The following is a 16,930-nucleotide window of genomic DNA, read 5'->3' as shown; positions in this document are numbered from 1 at the left end:
TTTGGGGCGGAAATGGTTGTCTTTGGGCAGAGGGGAGTGTCAGTGTTGTGCATGTCATTGTTGTGAGGGTGGAAAGGCCTATTTCAAAGAAGAAGGTTTTGCAGTATTTCTGAAAGAGTCAAGCTCTGGATTTGCCTAATCTCCTCTGGAAGCTGGTTCCTCTAGAAGCCAGATCCTCTTGACAGAGAATGCTTTGTTCCCAGTTCTCATGAGGCATATATAAAACTATTCTGAATTTACTGTATGAGCCTGCTCACTGGGAAAACAGACAAGCAATCATAATATATTCCAGGATCACAATAACTTTACAAACAGAAACACAGGAAATGTGGATAATTCACACTTTAGCCATTTTCTAAACCGAAACACATACAATGGCTCTGTGGTTGTGGGCCATCACTGCAGGACTGATAGAGAGAAAAATCCCAGATATGGATTCTATATTAGATGTCCGTTTTTAAAAACGGACTTTGGGAACCAGCTGCATTTGTCCAGGGCAATACGGTATTTCAGGCGCTGGATCTTTACATTTAGTAGAGCACTCCGTGGCAGTGTTTCTTTAAGGGTAATACACTGCCACCTCCACTACAGAGGACGCTCTGGACCAATATGAGGTGATTGTAGATACTTCGGAATAGAAAACCAACTGAACCAAGATATAAGAGAGGGATCCATACTACATGTCCTATCAGAATGGACTGACATAAAGGAAGTGGCTACTTCTACAGTCACTATGAAGCACCCTATTCAGTCACTCCCAAGATTAACAAAAACATAAGCCCAAACCTGTGTGTATACACTCTACTGAACAGAGTTAAACAATACAAACCACATGAGAGAGAGAATGCTTCAAGTTGACAAACCCAGCTACTGATTCTGTAGAAGATCAACCTCAGAATTCCAAGGCCTGGATGACCTTTTGTGTTTAACTGTGGTGCTTGTAATACTGCACCTGCAAAACCCCAGAAGCACCTGGGGATGCAACTTAGCACATTGTTTAGTCTCAGAAGAATGCATCAGCCTTTTATTGTTACACTTGACGACATAATGTAACATTAGTGTACTGACCTCTAACTCCTTCTCATCAAATGTCTTCAGCAGATGTTGTGGGATTACTTCATTAAATCCCTTCTGCAGTGCTAGAAACTGAGCTTCAATTCCTCGTAAAAATCGCCAGTTTACATAAAGCCTGCAAAAGTGCAAATTTGTTTTGTGAAAAATATATTCAAAACACAATAACCCTGCACTTTACCCAGCCAAAACCTAAACTTACTGACAGCAACACAACACAATCAAACTACTGTGCTAGTGCTTAGATAAATGTGACACTGGCAATAAGTTCCAACAAGCCAAAATCTCTCATGGAGGAAACTCAAAGAGAAGCTTCGTTTGAAAAATAGGTGTATGATTATTTAATACCTGACATATTCTTTTTTATTTTCCTCTGTGACAGGGATGCTTTTGCCATTGGGTTTCAGTTCATGTTGAATAATTTCCCCATAAGCATTGTGTTCCACACAGAACGTATGGTCCAAGACGCCTGTAATATCATTCTCTCTTGTGGAGGGAAATAAACAAATGGTTCAGTGGAGAAGACATACTCTGCAAATGTATTGCATTCATAAAAACCTATGATAGACACCTCAATATAATTTTATAATCAGATTTGGTTTCAAAATATTGATAATAAGCATAACACAAGAAAACCTACTACTTTTTTATTATTCTTGAATTATATTTTGGAACACTATCAAACCTTTTGATGCAACACTTTTAGCAACATGTTGCAGCTATTTAATGGTTTACATAATCAGTAAATAGAAAAGCTAAATTACAATTTCTGACAAATTAAACAGCCATAAGCCCAGTGAATCAAAAGTTCTTTCATTCCATGTTCAAAATTACATTCACGACACATGTCCATGCCTCTAGAAAGCTGAAATACTCAATTTTTTAAAAAGCTTTTGTTTACTATGAACACTAGAAAGATATACTGTAAATCTACCTTAGACAGCAGCAGGAGCATAGAATATACTTTACTTTTAATTTAATTCTAACTGGATTTAGGAACACAGATCATTTGTATTAATTCTAACAGAATTTTAAAATGTCATGATTATTAAATGTGCAATACATACAGTATCCAGACTAAGCTGTTATGAAGATCTGGGTCAACCAATTCCATGTCATCAAGAGTAATTGGCTTCCCTAGCAATTGCTTATAGAAAGGCAATGTGAAGCCCCCATCAATATAATGTCCATGAAACACAGCCATCCCCATAATCCGTCCAACAAAATGGAAATATGATAAGTGTTCCTGGAATTAAAAGCAAAAACAAATGTATTCAACGAAATCAGACTTCCAGAGAGAGTAATTACAGAATTTCAAATTTCAGAATTAAGGCTTTGCAATCAAAAAGTTCCTAGGTTTTTTTGTTGTCACACTTTCAGAACTTGGTTGGCAACAATTCAGAGATCCTATTACTCAGCACAGAAGCAACTTTTATTCATGCTTTCCTTAACGCAATTCAAACATCTGGCACCAAAATTAAGGAGAAATATTTGGTATTTTTCTTTGATTAATTCTAAATACAAAGGGGTCATGCCATTACACAAATCCAATTTCTAGCAATGATAATGTGAGAATTAGACTCCTAAGTCTAAGGCATTCCTCATGCTTATTTGAAGATGAATTTCCTAGGTCACAGAAAGAATGAGTTCTGTAAATTTGTCATAATATGTACCGGGTTAACTGCAGAGTCTGGGTTGATTTGCAGCGTATAGATATCATCTCGTGAATACTGGAAGAGGCCATAATATGGATTCAACATTTCATGAGACAACAGGTAAAGCCATTCCCTGGGGAAAAAAAATAATTATTTTACTGCATGTTTCAGACAAATACATTTCTATGTTGAGAAGTTGTGCAAAAATTTAGGTTTTCAACTGTAAATATTTACAGTGATCGATACACAGTTAAGCTACAAACAGGACAGAAAGCAGAAATTACTTTTACTTGCCCAGTAAACATACAGTACTTGAAAACTGGCTGGTTTCTCAGCTCTCCAAGCCTTTTCTTCACCTTAATCTCAATAGTTTCTGGTTGCTTCCCCTTCTTTAGGCATTACACATTTAAGACAAGGTTGTATTTTGTATATTTTACTCACGATACAACACTGCTGTATAGTATCAGGGGGTAGCCGTGTTAGTCTGTATCCACAAAAAAAACAAGGAGTCTGGTGGCACCTTAAAGACTAACAGATTTATTGGGGCATAAGCTTTCGTGGGTAAAACACCATTTCTTCAGATGCTGCTCTATGATACTCTGCTGAACGTATCCATTACCTGAAGGACATTTACATTAAAGGCTTCAATTTGAAGTGCTAAATAAGTTTGTACTGATTGGTAAATATTGGCTTAAGGGGCGGAGGGGAACAACCATAATTTTTCATGCTGCTCCTTAGCTTTGCTTCTTTGGCTGCCCACAAAGCAGAGGGCTGATTGTCCAGGGTATGCCAACCAGAAGTAGCGCTAGAAAACACTAGCAGAAGCATGGAAAATGACACCTTACTGCATCTCTTATTTCTAGTTTTGAAACATTTTTGTTATAACTGAACAATCAGCTGAAATTAAGTCAACAAAATATTAGATTGTTGTAACAGTAATGATTAAATGAGAAGTTATTCTCCACGGATGGGATGTTACATGAAGCAAACACACTATAGTGTCATTATGCAAAAATCAAGTAAAGTTATGTAGAGCCCTGCAACTCCACGGATATATGCTTTATATCCATGGATGTAGATATCTGCGGAACATTTTTGCGGATCGTGAATCAGATGCAGATACAAATTTTGTACCCACGCAGGGGTCTAAAGATATGTTCAATAAAAGAGTTGCCTTGTGTCTTTCATTACGACAACCTGCCATACAGCACCTAGAGATGCCAAAGAAATACTCCTCAATTTTGGGGGGCAGATGGATGCTTAAGAATAAATGAAAGTTGTAACTCTCACTACTTATGTATTTTTTAGAATTTAACATAAAAGTGCTATTTACCACAATAAATATGTTAACTTCTATCCGACAGCTTATTTCATTCACAGGTCACACATCCATAATCCAGCAAGATGGACATATTAATATTTTTGACTGTATTACAGTAGCATCTAGGCTATTTTACAGTAGCAACAAGGACTTTATATGTTAAAATAATTGTAGCTGTTATATCAAAACCGTTTTAAATGATGTTTAAACCGAAACATTTGCTACCAGCAGAAAAAAAGTTTTTTTAACAAGTGAAAAATTAAAATAGGCTTTACTTCCCTACTCTAGTAACTGCTAACATTTGACTTTAAATCCTAGTCAAGGTTTTTCTTTGGAAACAACAATATTAGACTTACTTTTCTTACCAAAAATGTACCACAAGGTGGAGTCAGTCCTTAATGGTGTAAACTCTCAGATATCTAAGCTTCAGTAACCAGAGGGGAAAAAACAACTACATCTTCACTGGAGTTACTAGAAACATGTGTCACATTTAAAATGCATCTATGTTAAGATCTGCAATAATCTTGCAGATTTACTTACAAGATATTAATTCCTACGTTGGGGTATATTTTCTACTCTATAGAAACACCAGAAAACTGAGAGAGACAATTTTGAGGTACAAGTTATTAGTGGAACACACATTTAAAAAAAAAGAAAAAAAAAAAGACTTAAAAAACACAGTACTTAGGAACAAGATAGCTTTAGGATTCAGAATACAGTGTATAATTTAGGTCATGTTTTCTAGCATACCTGGCAACCCCTCCATAATCAAGGCCTTCTTCTCCACGAAATTTTATCATTAATCGCTTCCACAGATCCTTAGGTCTCATCTTCATGACTTGCCTGTAAGACTCCTGCAATCACACCATCTACTGTCATATTCACTGCTGTTTATGGATAGATATCCTACTACTAGAACATAACGTAAGAACATAAGAACGGCCACAATGGGTCAGACCAAAGGTCCATCCAGCCAAGTATCCTGTCTGCTGACAGTGGCCAACGCCAGGTGCCCCAGAGGGAGTGAACCTAACAGGCAATGATCAAGTGATCTCTCTCCTGCCATCCATCTCCATCCTCTGACAAACAGAGGGACACCATTCCTTTCCCATCCTGGCTAATAGCCATTAATGGACTTAACCTCCATGAATTTATCCAGTTCTCTTTTAAACCCTGTTATAGTCCTAGCCTTCACAACCTCCTCAGGCAAGGAGTTCCACAGGTTGACTGTGCACTGTGTGAAGAAGAACTTCCTTTTATTTGTTTTAAACCTGCTGCCCATTAATTTCATTTGGCGGCCCCTAGTTGTTATATTATGGGAACAAGTAAATAACTTTTCCTTCTTCACTTTCTCCACACCACTCATGGATTTTATATACCTCAGTCATATTCCCCCCTTAGTCTCCTCTTTTCCAAGCTGAAAAGCCCTAGCCTCTTTACTCTCTCCTCACATGGGACCTGTTCCAAACCCTTAATCATTTTAGTTGCCCTTCTCTGAACCTTTTCTAATGCCAGTATATCTTTTTTGAGATAAGACCACATCCGTACGCAGTATTCAAGGTGTGGGCATATCATGGATTTATATACTATTTGTTAGGATAAATCATTTGACTCTCAGTACCTAAACCAGACGGTGTCCTTTCAGTTATTAACCACCATTTCTCAGGCTACTATGTTTTCTACCAACATAACATTACTTGTCAAATAAAAGAATAGATACGCTAGAAAAGCCATGGATCCTTAAATTGCTTATCATGTGCAGGGATCGTTTCTCTTTGTTTTGTCCTTCTATACTTCTGAAGTAATTAAAAGCTATAATTGTCAGTAAACTGCTTTGGAGATTGAAAGTGCTAGATAAGGGCTCATTTCTCCTGTCTAAGAGGACAAAACATGGACAATCTGTTAAGGGTAGGTACAAAAACAAACCTTCAGGGGAGCATTAAGGAATATCAAGTATTGCAAGCATTGGGTGCCCCCTGCTACGGGGAAAGCTAGAGTTACACCTCTATCGGGTAACTCCCAGGCACTACCAGAAGAAAATGTGTGGATAAAGAAACCGAAGAACAGAGAGGTAGGAGGAATGAAGAACTGGGAATTAAATGTATAGTTTCTGTTTGAGAACAATGTCATGATCCCCTGTTCACTAGCACGCAGCCTCCAAGGAACTCCAGCTTGCATTCAGCGTTGCCAACCCTTGCTATTAGAAAATCATGAGTCAGACCCCAAAATATCATGAGATTAAAAAAAGTCCATTGGCTTAAAAATCATGAGAAATGTGGGTTCTCTATTTCCATACTGGTTTCTGAGACTTTAAGGTCACATTTTCAACCTTTCCTCTGTAACCACACAGGCTAAAAACGTACCTTTCTCGTACAGGGAGCGCCCTGGGGAGGGGAAGCTGTTGGCTGACAGCAGTTTCTAAGTAAAATTAAGCTTCACTCAGGATCTTGCGATAGAGCTCTCAAATGTCAGAATTTTTATTTTTATTTTATTTTTTAAGCAAATAAATAAAATAAATAAATCCTGACATTTGAGAGTTCTATCGCAAGATCGTGAGTGCGGCTTAATTTTACTTAGAAATCGCGTCACTCATGATAAATTTGTGACTTTGCATGTCTGATTACTGCACAGCAGCCCCCACAGCTAATTAAAGCGAGATGAGCAAGTCTTCAAAGGAAAGACTCATCCAATCCTACTTGGATGGAAAAATGGTGACCACAATGTAGAGGCTTGGAAGTTGAGTGTGAAGCGAGAAGGTTGCGGTGGAGGGGAGCCAAAGAATTACAACTGCATATGATTAATTCAGAAAACAATGTTGCAAAATTCCAGCGAGAACACTGCACTTTGGGTGTCTCCTGTCAGTCATCAGCCTTGAGAATTCATGATTTTAAAATGTCTGATTTTCAAAAATCTAAACGAAAATGTGTATTTGAGATACATACTGTGTAATTAAAATATTGAAGATGAATGCTATATGAAGTTATTTACCTGTTATATTTATTTAAAAAAAATATATACATTTTCAATCTACACTCTCCCCTCTCCTAAACAACTGCCCCTCCCTTTTAATTTCTTTACTGGAAGAGAATCACATCCCATCTAGGATCGGTGATTATCTATACACTCTCCTGAACCCTTACCCCAGAATATACCATCACCACCTCTCGGAAAAGTTCCCTCCCCTGCTCTCCCTCTCCCATCACTTAAAAATGGGTAGAGTTTCCTTATCTTCAGATTACCTCAAAAATCTCTTCTCTGGAGACTTCAATACGACAGTGGCCAGCTTGGGGCTGGTGCTGCGACAATTCTTGCCTCAGAATCTTGAGTTTCTGCACTAGGTCTCGCTTATACCTTGGCACAGTCAGACATTCTGCCTCATCTGGAAGCTGGCACAACGATACTACCTGCTGTTGCTGCTGATGATCTTTAAGTTGGTTCTGACGGCTAGAAATAAACAGAGCTATTTTCAGAAACGCAAGTCACATGCCTCTATTTCCCTCTCAGATATTTTTTAAATTTTAGTATTTACAACAAAACTAGTTTCAATTGCACATGGTTACTTATTGTAATTACGTTTTAAAAATGTCCAATTTCAATAAAAAGAAAAAGAATCCAGAGACCTTATCCTGACCAAAGACACATGCTTCTGTCTTTCTTGGCAAGTAGTTGGTTTCAGGGTTTGTTATTTCCATTAATGCTATTCTATGAAGTACGTAAAAGGTTATAGCACTATATAATAAAGCATTATCTATACAGTTTTACCACTGAGCTGCTGACACTGAAATTCTCAGATACCATTTCCATATTTCCTTTGCATGTTTTACCTTCCTCCATTTTAAAATTCAGGGGATATGCCAAATACTATGCCTCTAATCTACAGTCAATACCACAGTCTGTTTTAAATGGCTTGTCTGAAAAAGAGTAAGCTTACAAAAAGATGTTTGTATTGGCAGCTTGGCAAGGACCTTGTCCCTTGTACCTGGACTAGTCTGGGCCACAGGAATGTAGGGAGTTCACATGTAACTAATTGGCACAGATAATCATGTAGTTTTACTACCAATTCTAGGAGATTTTATAAAGCTACAGACATGTGAAAGTGTCCATCTTGCACACAATAAGTGGATATTGTTTGAGCTAGATCAGTGGTTCCTAAACTTTTTAATAAGGTGACCCACCAACTGCATTTCATCCTTTTTTTGCAACACAACCAAGGTCCAAATTCATGGGAAGAAGGAGGGCGGCAAAACCATAGGCCAGCGTCCTCTTCTGCCCCCTCCTCCTCACCCTACCGCGGGGGCACTGATCACCCACAGCATCACCCTTCACCCCAGCACCGCAACCCTAATCGCAGCCCAGTACAGAGGGGAGGACCTGTGGGCATGTGGGGGTGGGACAGAGACCGAGCCTGCCCTGCACTCACCCGACAGTGGCAGTTCCCATCCCACTGGGCTGGGCCCAGTTCCCCACTCTGGGCACTGTGGCTTGGCTCACAGGGCCACAGTACCACTCTTCTGTCATGAAAGTGGGGTGGCCAACCCAAACCTCAGTGATGCTGTAACCTATCATGGCAGGCCATGTCTGGAGTGGGGAGTCAGGCCCAGTCCCGCAGGAAAGAAGCGGCAGCTGCAGGGTGAGTGCGAGCTGGGCTCCCCCTCTGCACTACGCCTGTGACCTGCTTAGAATCTTCCCATGTCCTGTTGACCCATCATCCGGGAAACAATGACCTAGCACAATGGTGTAAAAAAGGTACACTTTACTTAAGCTGTCCAGCAAAAAGTCTCATGTGGAACACAGAAGATAGTACATTGAATGTACAGTACTGTATAATGAAGGTTAGAATTCAAGGTGTGTTTTTTCAGTTGAATGTTATTAATGATATCTCAAACCTCATACACCAAACATTCTAAACAGAATCATGCATAATTTTAGACCTGAAAATATTTTTGTCTGTTGACCGTTTTGAACATGATCTCCTAGAAAGCTCCCTGTGAACAATGGCCAACCAGAATTCATTTCCAGCAAGTTTTCACCACTGAAACATTCAGCGTTGGCAGTTAAAAGTGAAAGTCCCAGCTTGCTCCAGGGTTTCAGTAGCCATTCTGTTATTACAGAACCCTTTCTTTTAATGCAATTTAGCAGGGTGAAACAAGGAGGAAAACTGGGACCAGAAAGGTCACTGCAGACCAACAACAATTACAAGGTGGTCCAGGCTGCCACAGTTTGAGAAACACTGCAATAGGGCACATTCTAAATCACTAAAACAAAAATTAGAGTTTTAATGTTAATATTTGCTTTTATTCCACAGGCTCTAAGGAGGGGATAATGGAATTAAATTCAGTTCTACCACCAATATTTAGGACACAGAACTTATTAATAATCTGCTGGTCAGGAAGCAGGTATCAGTGGAATTTTTCCTCCCCCTTCTGCCATTGCAAATCTCTCAGAATAAACTGCAAACTGCTTCACCTAAGATTTCACAAGAAGCAGATATCAGAGAAATCTCCAGGAGCAGTTATTTGGGGTGAAGGAAAATTAAATTTAAACTCTAAAAATACCTCTGTAAAGTGACCATTGTTGGTTTTACTTACAATGAGCTACAGTTATCTTAAAACCACTATCCTAAAAAAAGGCAATAAAATGATATAATGAGGCAGACAACCAACATCTCAGTGCTACTCAGAGCTGAAGTGTAAGACATTCTACTTCTCTCTCCATTCTTTCCCAAGAAACTGAGACAATCATTTCTATGAGCTTGTCTACACTTAAAACGCTATAGTGGTGAGGTTCACTGCTGTAGTGCTTCAGTATGGATGCTCATTATACCATCAGGAGGAGATCTCCCGTTGGCACAGCCAACCCACTCCACAAGAGGCAGTAGCTATGTTGATGGAAGAATTCTATCATCAACTTAGCAGTCTCTACACAGGGACTTGTGAGTTTTACTACATCGCTCAGGAGTATGAATTTATCACATCGCCAAGCAACGTAGCTGCGTCAACTTAATCATCTAGTATAGACCAGCCCTAAAGGTCCACCTCCAAATGGCCCTTGAAGCGAAGTCCCCACATAGCTCCTGAATCCAACCCTACATCATTAGGGCTATGTATTTCTAATGCACCCGTGACTTATATCTAACACTATCCTCCCACTCATGATGAGACATATGACAATAGATTCATGTTTAACAACAATATAAACTCCATATACTTGAGGATAACTCTTGATGATGCTGAAGTTAAAAGGAAATAATTCTTTCATTTCCTGCACATTCTAATTCCACAAGGGCAAGCCAGTAAAAACATCCCTTGTATTAGGCCTACCAGACAAGGTAATACAATATACTGTACTAAAGATACTAGTCCTGTAGATACAAAGCCAATTAATCTCAGTCTTAAAGGAAAAGTAAGTAATCTGTGAAATCACCATGCATTTAAGAACTATGCATCAAATTACAGCTCTTTAAAAGAGCAGCAGGACTGGACGGAGAAAAATAAAATAGTATTAGCTGAATCACACCAAAACCAAATCACAATGAAGTACATCTCTACCCCAATACGACATGGGCCTCAGGACCAAAAAAACTTAGCGCGTTATAGGTGAAACTGTGTCATACTGAACTTGCTTTGGCCTCGAGCATTTCTGTTATTAATAGTCACTTCCCGCCCTGACTGACCCCTCAGAATCCCCGCCAACCCCCCTCCACTCCTTGTCCCCTGACTACCCCCTCCAGAGACCCCACTGCCACTAACCACCCCTCCCAAAACCCCACCCCGTATCTAAGCCCCCCTGCTCCTAGTTTCCTGACCTCCATAGACCCCCCCTATCCCTAATCACCCCCAAGACTCCACCCCCTACCCAACCCCCCTTCTCCCTGTCCCCTGACTGCCCCGCCCCCATCCACACCCCCGCCCCAACAGGCCTCCCACGCCCTATCCAACACCCCCGTTCCCTGACCGCCCCACCCCCAGAACCTCCGAACCATCCAACCCCCCCTTCTCCCTGTCCCCTGACTGCCCCCCGAAACCCTCTGCCCCTTATCCAACCCCTCAGGCCCCCCACCGGCACCCTTAACACGCCGCTCAGAGCAGCGTGTCGGAGCCACACACACTGATCGGCCGGAGCACGCAGCCCCGCCCTCCAGAGTGCTGCTTTACCGCGTTCTATCCAAATTCATGTTATATCAGGGTACAGGTGTATTTGCTAAATAGTTTGCAGTACTTAAAATAATAAAAACATTATTTTACCATTACTGAACTGTTGATGCTGGTATTTTGCTATTTGTTTCCTCCTCATTTTCAGTTATTTTTCAACGTTTGTGTCACCAGAAAATTGCTCAACTACACTTCTAAAGTAATATCCTCAATGAAGCATTTATTTAACTCCTTCAGCTTTGAAAACTATCAGTAACTCTGGGCCAATATTTAAATTTTAAACAGAATTAGGTAGCTATATATAATGGCATCGGGGCAAAATGGCATCTCTGCTCAACGGAAAAGGCAGTGTCATCTGTCTTGAACCCTAGGTTATATTTTTGGATTTAGAATTATAATCCACCCATCTCCTCTTAAACAATATTATTTTATTTTTCAGATAATTTACAAAATCTTTCAGGCCTAAGGCAAACAACGTGTTTTTACTTCAGAGCAAATGCTCTCTTCTCCCCCCCGCAGGAAGGGGGGCACGGAGAGAGAATCACTTTCACATATCCTGTCTGGTACAATAAAAGAACAAACATGACAGAAGATTTATCAGCCTGCAGACACCGTTGGTTGAATTTCTAAAATCCTTTTCTAATGAAAGACAGATGTACAAATGAAAAACTTAAGCATGTTGTTATAGGTCTTACAGCTTGAAGAAGTGTAAAATGGTTCTGAAGTTTGCAAGTCAAACTGGATTTTTCTGATGCAAAGCTAGCTCCATTGTAAGTACAATAAAATGTCATGCAAACCACCATGTCATAGTTATTTTGTAAATATCTACGAAATGGCAACTAAACAGAGGCTGTGCTAACCAGAATATTCTTTTTTAAAAATATACTCCGAAGAATTGAATTTTCTACAAATATAAAAATCTTATGGTTATAAAGAGAATTTTTGGTTAAAATATCCAATTAAAAATATTTAAAATTAATCTCTTCTGTGTGCTGGATGTGTGCAGGCTCCTAAAATATCACTGGTAAATTCAGTTTCCATGCCAGCAGGCAGCTAAGGAGACAAGGAATCTAAACACAGTTCAGAAAAAAAGGTACATGGTTCATAAAAAGAAGCCATCAACCTGGACTATGAAGACTTTCATAAAATGCCTGTAACACTCAAAAATATGGTCTTCAAAACATTTTTTTTTTAATATTTTTTTCTCATGTTTAGATGGCAAATTCTCTCAGTTCACTAGATTCCAGATATGGATTGTTCATACAAAAGCCATTTTCCCAAACCAGCTAGCCAACTTTTAGGTGATGGCACGAGTTACATAAAAAGCTTTTCTGGAGGTTTTCAGAGCCTAATTTGATTCTTCTACTTGCTGGCTCCTGACATACTCTTCTTGGCTTCACTTCCCAAGGACTGAAGGCCGGTCTACTGGGAACTTCTATTGGCATAGCTAAAAATCCCCCCCTCCCCAAGACATAGCTATGCTCACCTAACCCTCTATGTAGGCAGCGCTAGGTCAAAGGAAGAATTCTTCCATCAACCTAGCTACTGCCTCTTGGGGAAGTGGATTACCTATGCCAATGGGAGAACCTCTTCTGTCGGCATAGGTAGTGTCTACACTGAAGCTGTGCTGCTGTAGCAGTTTAAGTGTAGACATACCCTGACTCCCTTTAAGGAAACTTATTGCCATCCCTCCCTAGCACCTCCTTATGCTGACTGCATATGGCTTTCTGTTCATCCAGCTCTTCATTGTTTCTTCGATTCACAACCTAGTTAATGCTATGCAGGTGTTTCCCGAAACAAAGGTCTTAAAAAGTTGTTAGTGTGAGAAACAACAGAGTCAAAATTCCAGCAATGTCTGGACAAGACAATAGCTGTGTCTAGACAAAAACATTTGTACTGTTTTTGGTTTCTGCATATAGTGATATAGAAACACCTCCAACGCAAAATGAGTACATCAGGAATGAAAATGACAGCCAGAATTCCTTAATGTTTATTTAATAATAATAAAAAGGCAGTATCTGAAAATACCCAGATTTAGGTTTTGCTTAAGATTCAAAATGCTGGGGTATCTTCCCTAGTGCACATCATAAATACTCTTACTATTATTCTCTGTGTTTAGTAGTAGCTCCATTTCCAATGAGTGGTTCTTTATGTTCAGAACGTTTCTAATTGTCTTTATTAGAGAGCTAGACAAACTGTGGAAGGATACCTAGCTACTTGCTCCCTGGCCCAATGCATCAATTTTTCATTTTAATGACAACAAAATATGTAATCTAATTTTTTTTAATCAGTTTGTTACCCCATAGATTAAAACGTTAAAATCTGAAGACAATGTAAAAAGGTACAGCAGACAACGCTTCTACTGTCCCTGGATAAATGCCACTGTTATACAATATCTCACCTGGGGTGGCAGATCTCTTCCATGGGACGGCACCTGCCCCCCCATGACATCACAGTGGCCACGCCCCTGTTGAAGGGTGGTAGAGATGAAAATATTTATATAGTAATCAAAGCTCTCATATATACTATGTTATACACACAGATGCCTGCAGCATGTTAATTAAAGGGCAAATACTATTGAAGAGAGTTTACATAACACAGAATGACAGAATGCACCTTGGCTTATAACAAGCATTCTCACAAGAGTCACCCTCTTGTTCTAATATTAAAATTAATATGCGTTGTACACTTTTCAAACTTACTTTAAAACTAAGTGCAAATTAGCAGACAGCCGTGGATCTGTAAACTGTGTCGTTCTGTTGTTATGGTCGACAAAATAAACTCTGCCTGTTGCTGTATTACGGATCTCCCATCCAGGAGGCAGTGGACCAAGCTCTTCACAATTGATGTTGCTAAGATCCCTGCAAAAACAAATATAAAATAAAAAATACCTCAGCATTTGGCTTCTGAGCCAAACAAGTGTAAATGTAACAGAACAATTCCATGAAGTCTGAGAAAATGTATTGTTTCAGAAACTTAATCTGTTCAGCTGGAATCTCTACTCCCAAGGTACAAGCCTACCAAAGAAAATGAAAATATACACACCCGACTACACACGCGTTAGAAAAGCAGTTATTACATAATCTTCATTTTTACAAAATAACAATCAGATACTAATTTAATACAGACTTAAAACAAAAATAAAAGCTGCCACCATATTTGCCAACAGGAGTTGCGCCAGTTTTGACAATAAACAGTTTTAAAAATAATATTAATCATTTAAGCCACTCAATCACATTTAAAAAACTCCCACAAAACAAAACCACGTTTCTGATTAGTTACATTTTCCATGAAGATTTATGCATGGATATCTGCCCAAACCAAAAGCCATTTTTGACTGTTTTAAAAAACAAACAGTTAGATGCAAGAAAAGCTCTTTAACTAGTATTTTACGTAAACAATTAAGTGGTCTCAGGTAATCTCTATTAAAGTCAGATGAATGCAAGTAGCATTTGCAGGTTAATTTATTTAAGATGAATACAGTGGTTTTTAAAAACTGCATAGCATTTCTCTGAGGAATAAAAAACATCCCTTCTCCCTGACAACCTTTAGGTATTCTAGCTCAACTTCTGTTAACATCTTTGGAAGTAGGGCATATGTAACTCATGAAGCAATTTGGCCTCAAATACATAATTATGACTTTTTACAGAGCAAATTATTATGCTGCATCTTTAAACGTTTGGCATCTTTTGTAAAAGGACCAGTGCCCCAATTCTCTACCAGTTTGTAACAATGGCAGTCTTCAACTAATGTAGAAAACAGTCAACCCCACTATACCCTTTGTGCAGTCCTGTTGTAGGATATGAAGCATAGCAGTTCTGCTTTTGATTCACAAAAGAGTAGCGTCATTGTAAACAGTTACAAAATAGTATTTTAACACAGGATATATGAAAGAATTTAGAAGATTACAATAAGTATAGTGAAAGGAAATCTTTTTAGTAGCTCACCTTTTTAGGTGGAGCAATAAATACCAAGCAAATAATTTTTGTCCAAAACATTTTAATAAATCAATTTTTCGAAATTGTTAATTTGCAAATCCACTGACCTCTTGCTATCACGCAGCAGCTTCTATCATTTACATTATAATTACAGTTTGAGAAGTGTGTGCTGCTCTTAATTAAATCTATTAAATACAAAAGTAGGTGAATATAAGTGTTGTTGTATTCTGCCACCACTCTAGAATTTGGGTTTCCTTCCGCATCCCCAACATGAACAACCAAAATGAGGCTGATCTGTTTAAGAGAGAGGCAGTGTACTTATATAGGCTACAGGTATAATTTCTAAACCCTCCTTTCTTGCATCAACAGTCTGTAGCTGTAAATAATGACAGGGCAAAATGATGGAAGTAGATGTAAAGCCACCTGACCACACCCACAAACAACTAAATGTCAATATGCTCTCATTTGCAACTTCGATTATCTGAGGCACAAAAAGTGTGGATAAATTAAGGTGTATTTTTTTTTAAAAAGTCCCCACATACAAAATGGAGAGTAGTTCTACGCTGCAAGATAGAGAATATATTGCCCACATAAAATGACAGAAAATCTTCCCCTGCATCACACACTTTCCAAGGCACAAATGGCAGCTGACAATTTCACGTCAGCTGCTTAATTGCCCTTTGCGTTTTAGAAAATCTTCTCCATAGTCACCAAAGATTCAGGACAATGTCACAAGAAAGGTATTTTTCTTGTCTCAAGAGTAGTATATCACACAGCAAACGTGTCACTTTTTCATTAAAACCTTTAATTTTTATTCTTCAAACTATGGTTTGAAGTACCTTACTCATTTCTGGCAATCCAACATCCATTTACATGGGAAGAAACATGAGCAGCAGCCAACCACAAAATTGTTAAGTTTCTTATAAATCTCAGGGCTGGTTGCCAATTTAGGGCTGTATATGCCATTTTTACATTAGCATCTGCAGATTTTAGGAGGTAATAATCTTAAAGAGCTTCCAGTGCGTTAACAAGGATTTTTTTTTTTTTAAACTAACAATATTCTCTCTCTTTACAGACAGGGACATGTTTAATGAGTGGGACAGTAAACCTCAATCTTCTGGAAAGTGGAGATGGAAAGATGTATTGGATTAGCCTTGCCATCTCCCTGAAAAGGCAGAATTTATTCTGCCCAGCACATTTTTCTAGCACATAATCTAGTTTCAAATATGTCAAGAAAATTGGGCTTCCCCATTTCCCTTGGGAGACCATTCCAGAATTTAGTACATCTCATCAATGTATGGAATATTTTCATGATCTCTTTTCCCGCTTAATTAATTCATTACTCCTAGTTCAGTGGTTCTCAAACTTTTGTACTGGTGACGCCTTTCACATAGCAAGCCTCTGAGTGCGACCCCCCCCCAAATAAGTTTAAAACACTTTTATATATTTAACTCCATTATAAATGCTGGAGGCAAAGCGGGGTTTAGGGTAGAGGCCAACCCCCAGTTTGAGAACCCCTGTCCTAGTTACATCCCCCTTCCTCCTGATATTTGCCCACTTCAGATTAATCTTCCCCTTTAAATGGTTAACTAAGCTGTACACATTAGCTTTTTGTGTGTAAAGAATCAAGTCAGTCCCTTCTAGCCCTTTTATCACTTTGGTTCTCTTGTGTGTACTCCTACCCATTTGTCTTTGGGTAATGAGATGCCCTGAACTAACTACCATATCCAAGGAACAGTCCGAGTATTCCCTCTTGGCTCCACTATACAATACCCCTGTACACACAGCCTTACA

The 16,930-nt window shown here is 39.0% G+C and overlaps 1 protein-coding gene across 2 annotated transcripts in view; it reads right to left on the bottom strand.

The window, feature by feature from the left end:
• The window catches only part of SMURF2 (SMAD specific E3 ubiquitin protein ligase 2), a 93,697-nt gene that overhangs the window by 10,011 nt on the left and 66,756 nt on the right, over nucleotides 1-16,930 (bottom strand). Inside the window, exons 10-17 of one of the 2 annotated variants that reach the window (XM_084648279.1) lie at nucleotides 13,901-14,059; nucleotides 13,600-13,665; nucleotides 7,287-7,491; nucleotides 4,798-4,901; nucleotides 2,745-2,859; nucleotides 2,139-2,317; nucleotides 1,420-1,557; nucleotides 1,069-1,189 (exon numbers count right to left, since the gene is read on the bottom strand). In XM_084648279.1, coding sequence (XP_084504405.1) covers nucleotides 1,069-1,189; nucleotides 1,420-1,557; nucleotides 2,139-2,317; nucleotides 2,745-2,859; nucleotides 4,798-4,901; nucleotides 7,287-7,491; nucleotides 13,600-13,665; nucleotides 13,901-14,059 — 1,087 coding nt within the window. The remainder of the gene's footprint in view (nucleotides 1-1,068; nucleotides 1,190-1,419; nucleotides 1,558-2,138; nucleotides 2,318-2,744; nucleotides 2,860-4,797; nucleotides 4,902-7,286; nucleotides 7,492-13,599; nucleotides 13,666-13,900; nucleotides 14,060-16,930) is intronic. The other variant, XM_084648280.1, reaches the window with a different exon arrangement.

Source organism: Lepidochelys olivacea (assembly GCF_965140295.1).
Source record: "Lepidochelys olivacea isolate rLepOli2 genome assembly, chromosome: 14".
Taxonomy (NCBI): domain Eukaryota; kingdom Metazoa; phylum Chordata; order Testudines; family Cheloniidae; genus Lepidochelys; species Lepidochelys olivacea.
Note: the sequence above shows the minus strand (reverse complement) of the source record. Positions and strands in the feature narration are given on the sequence as shown.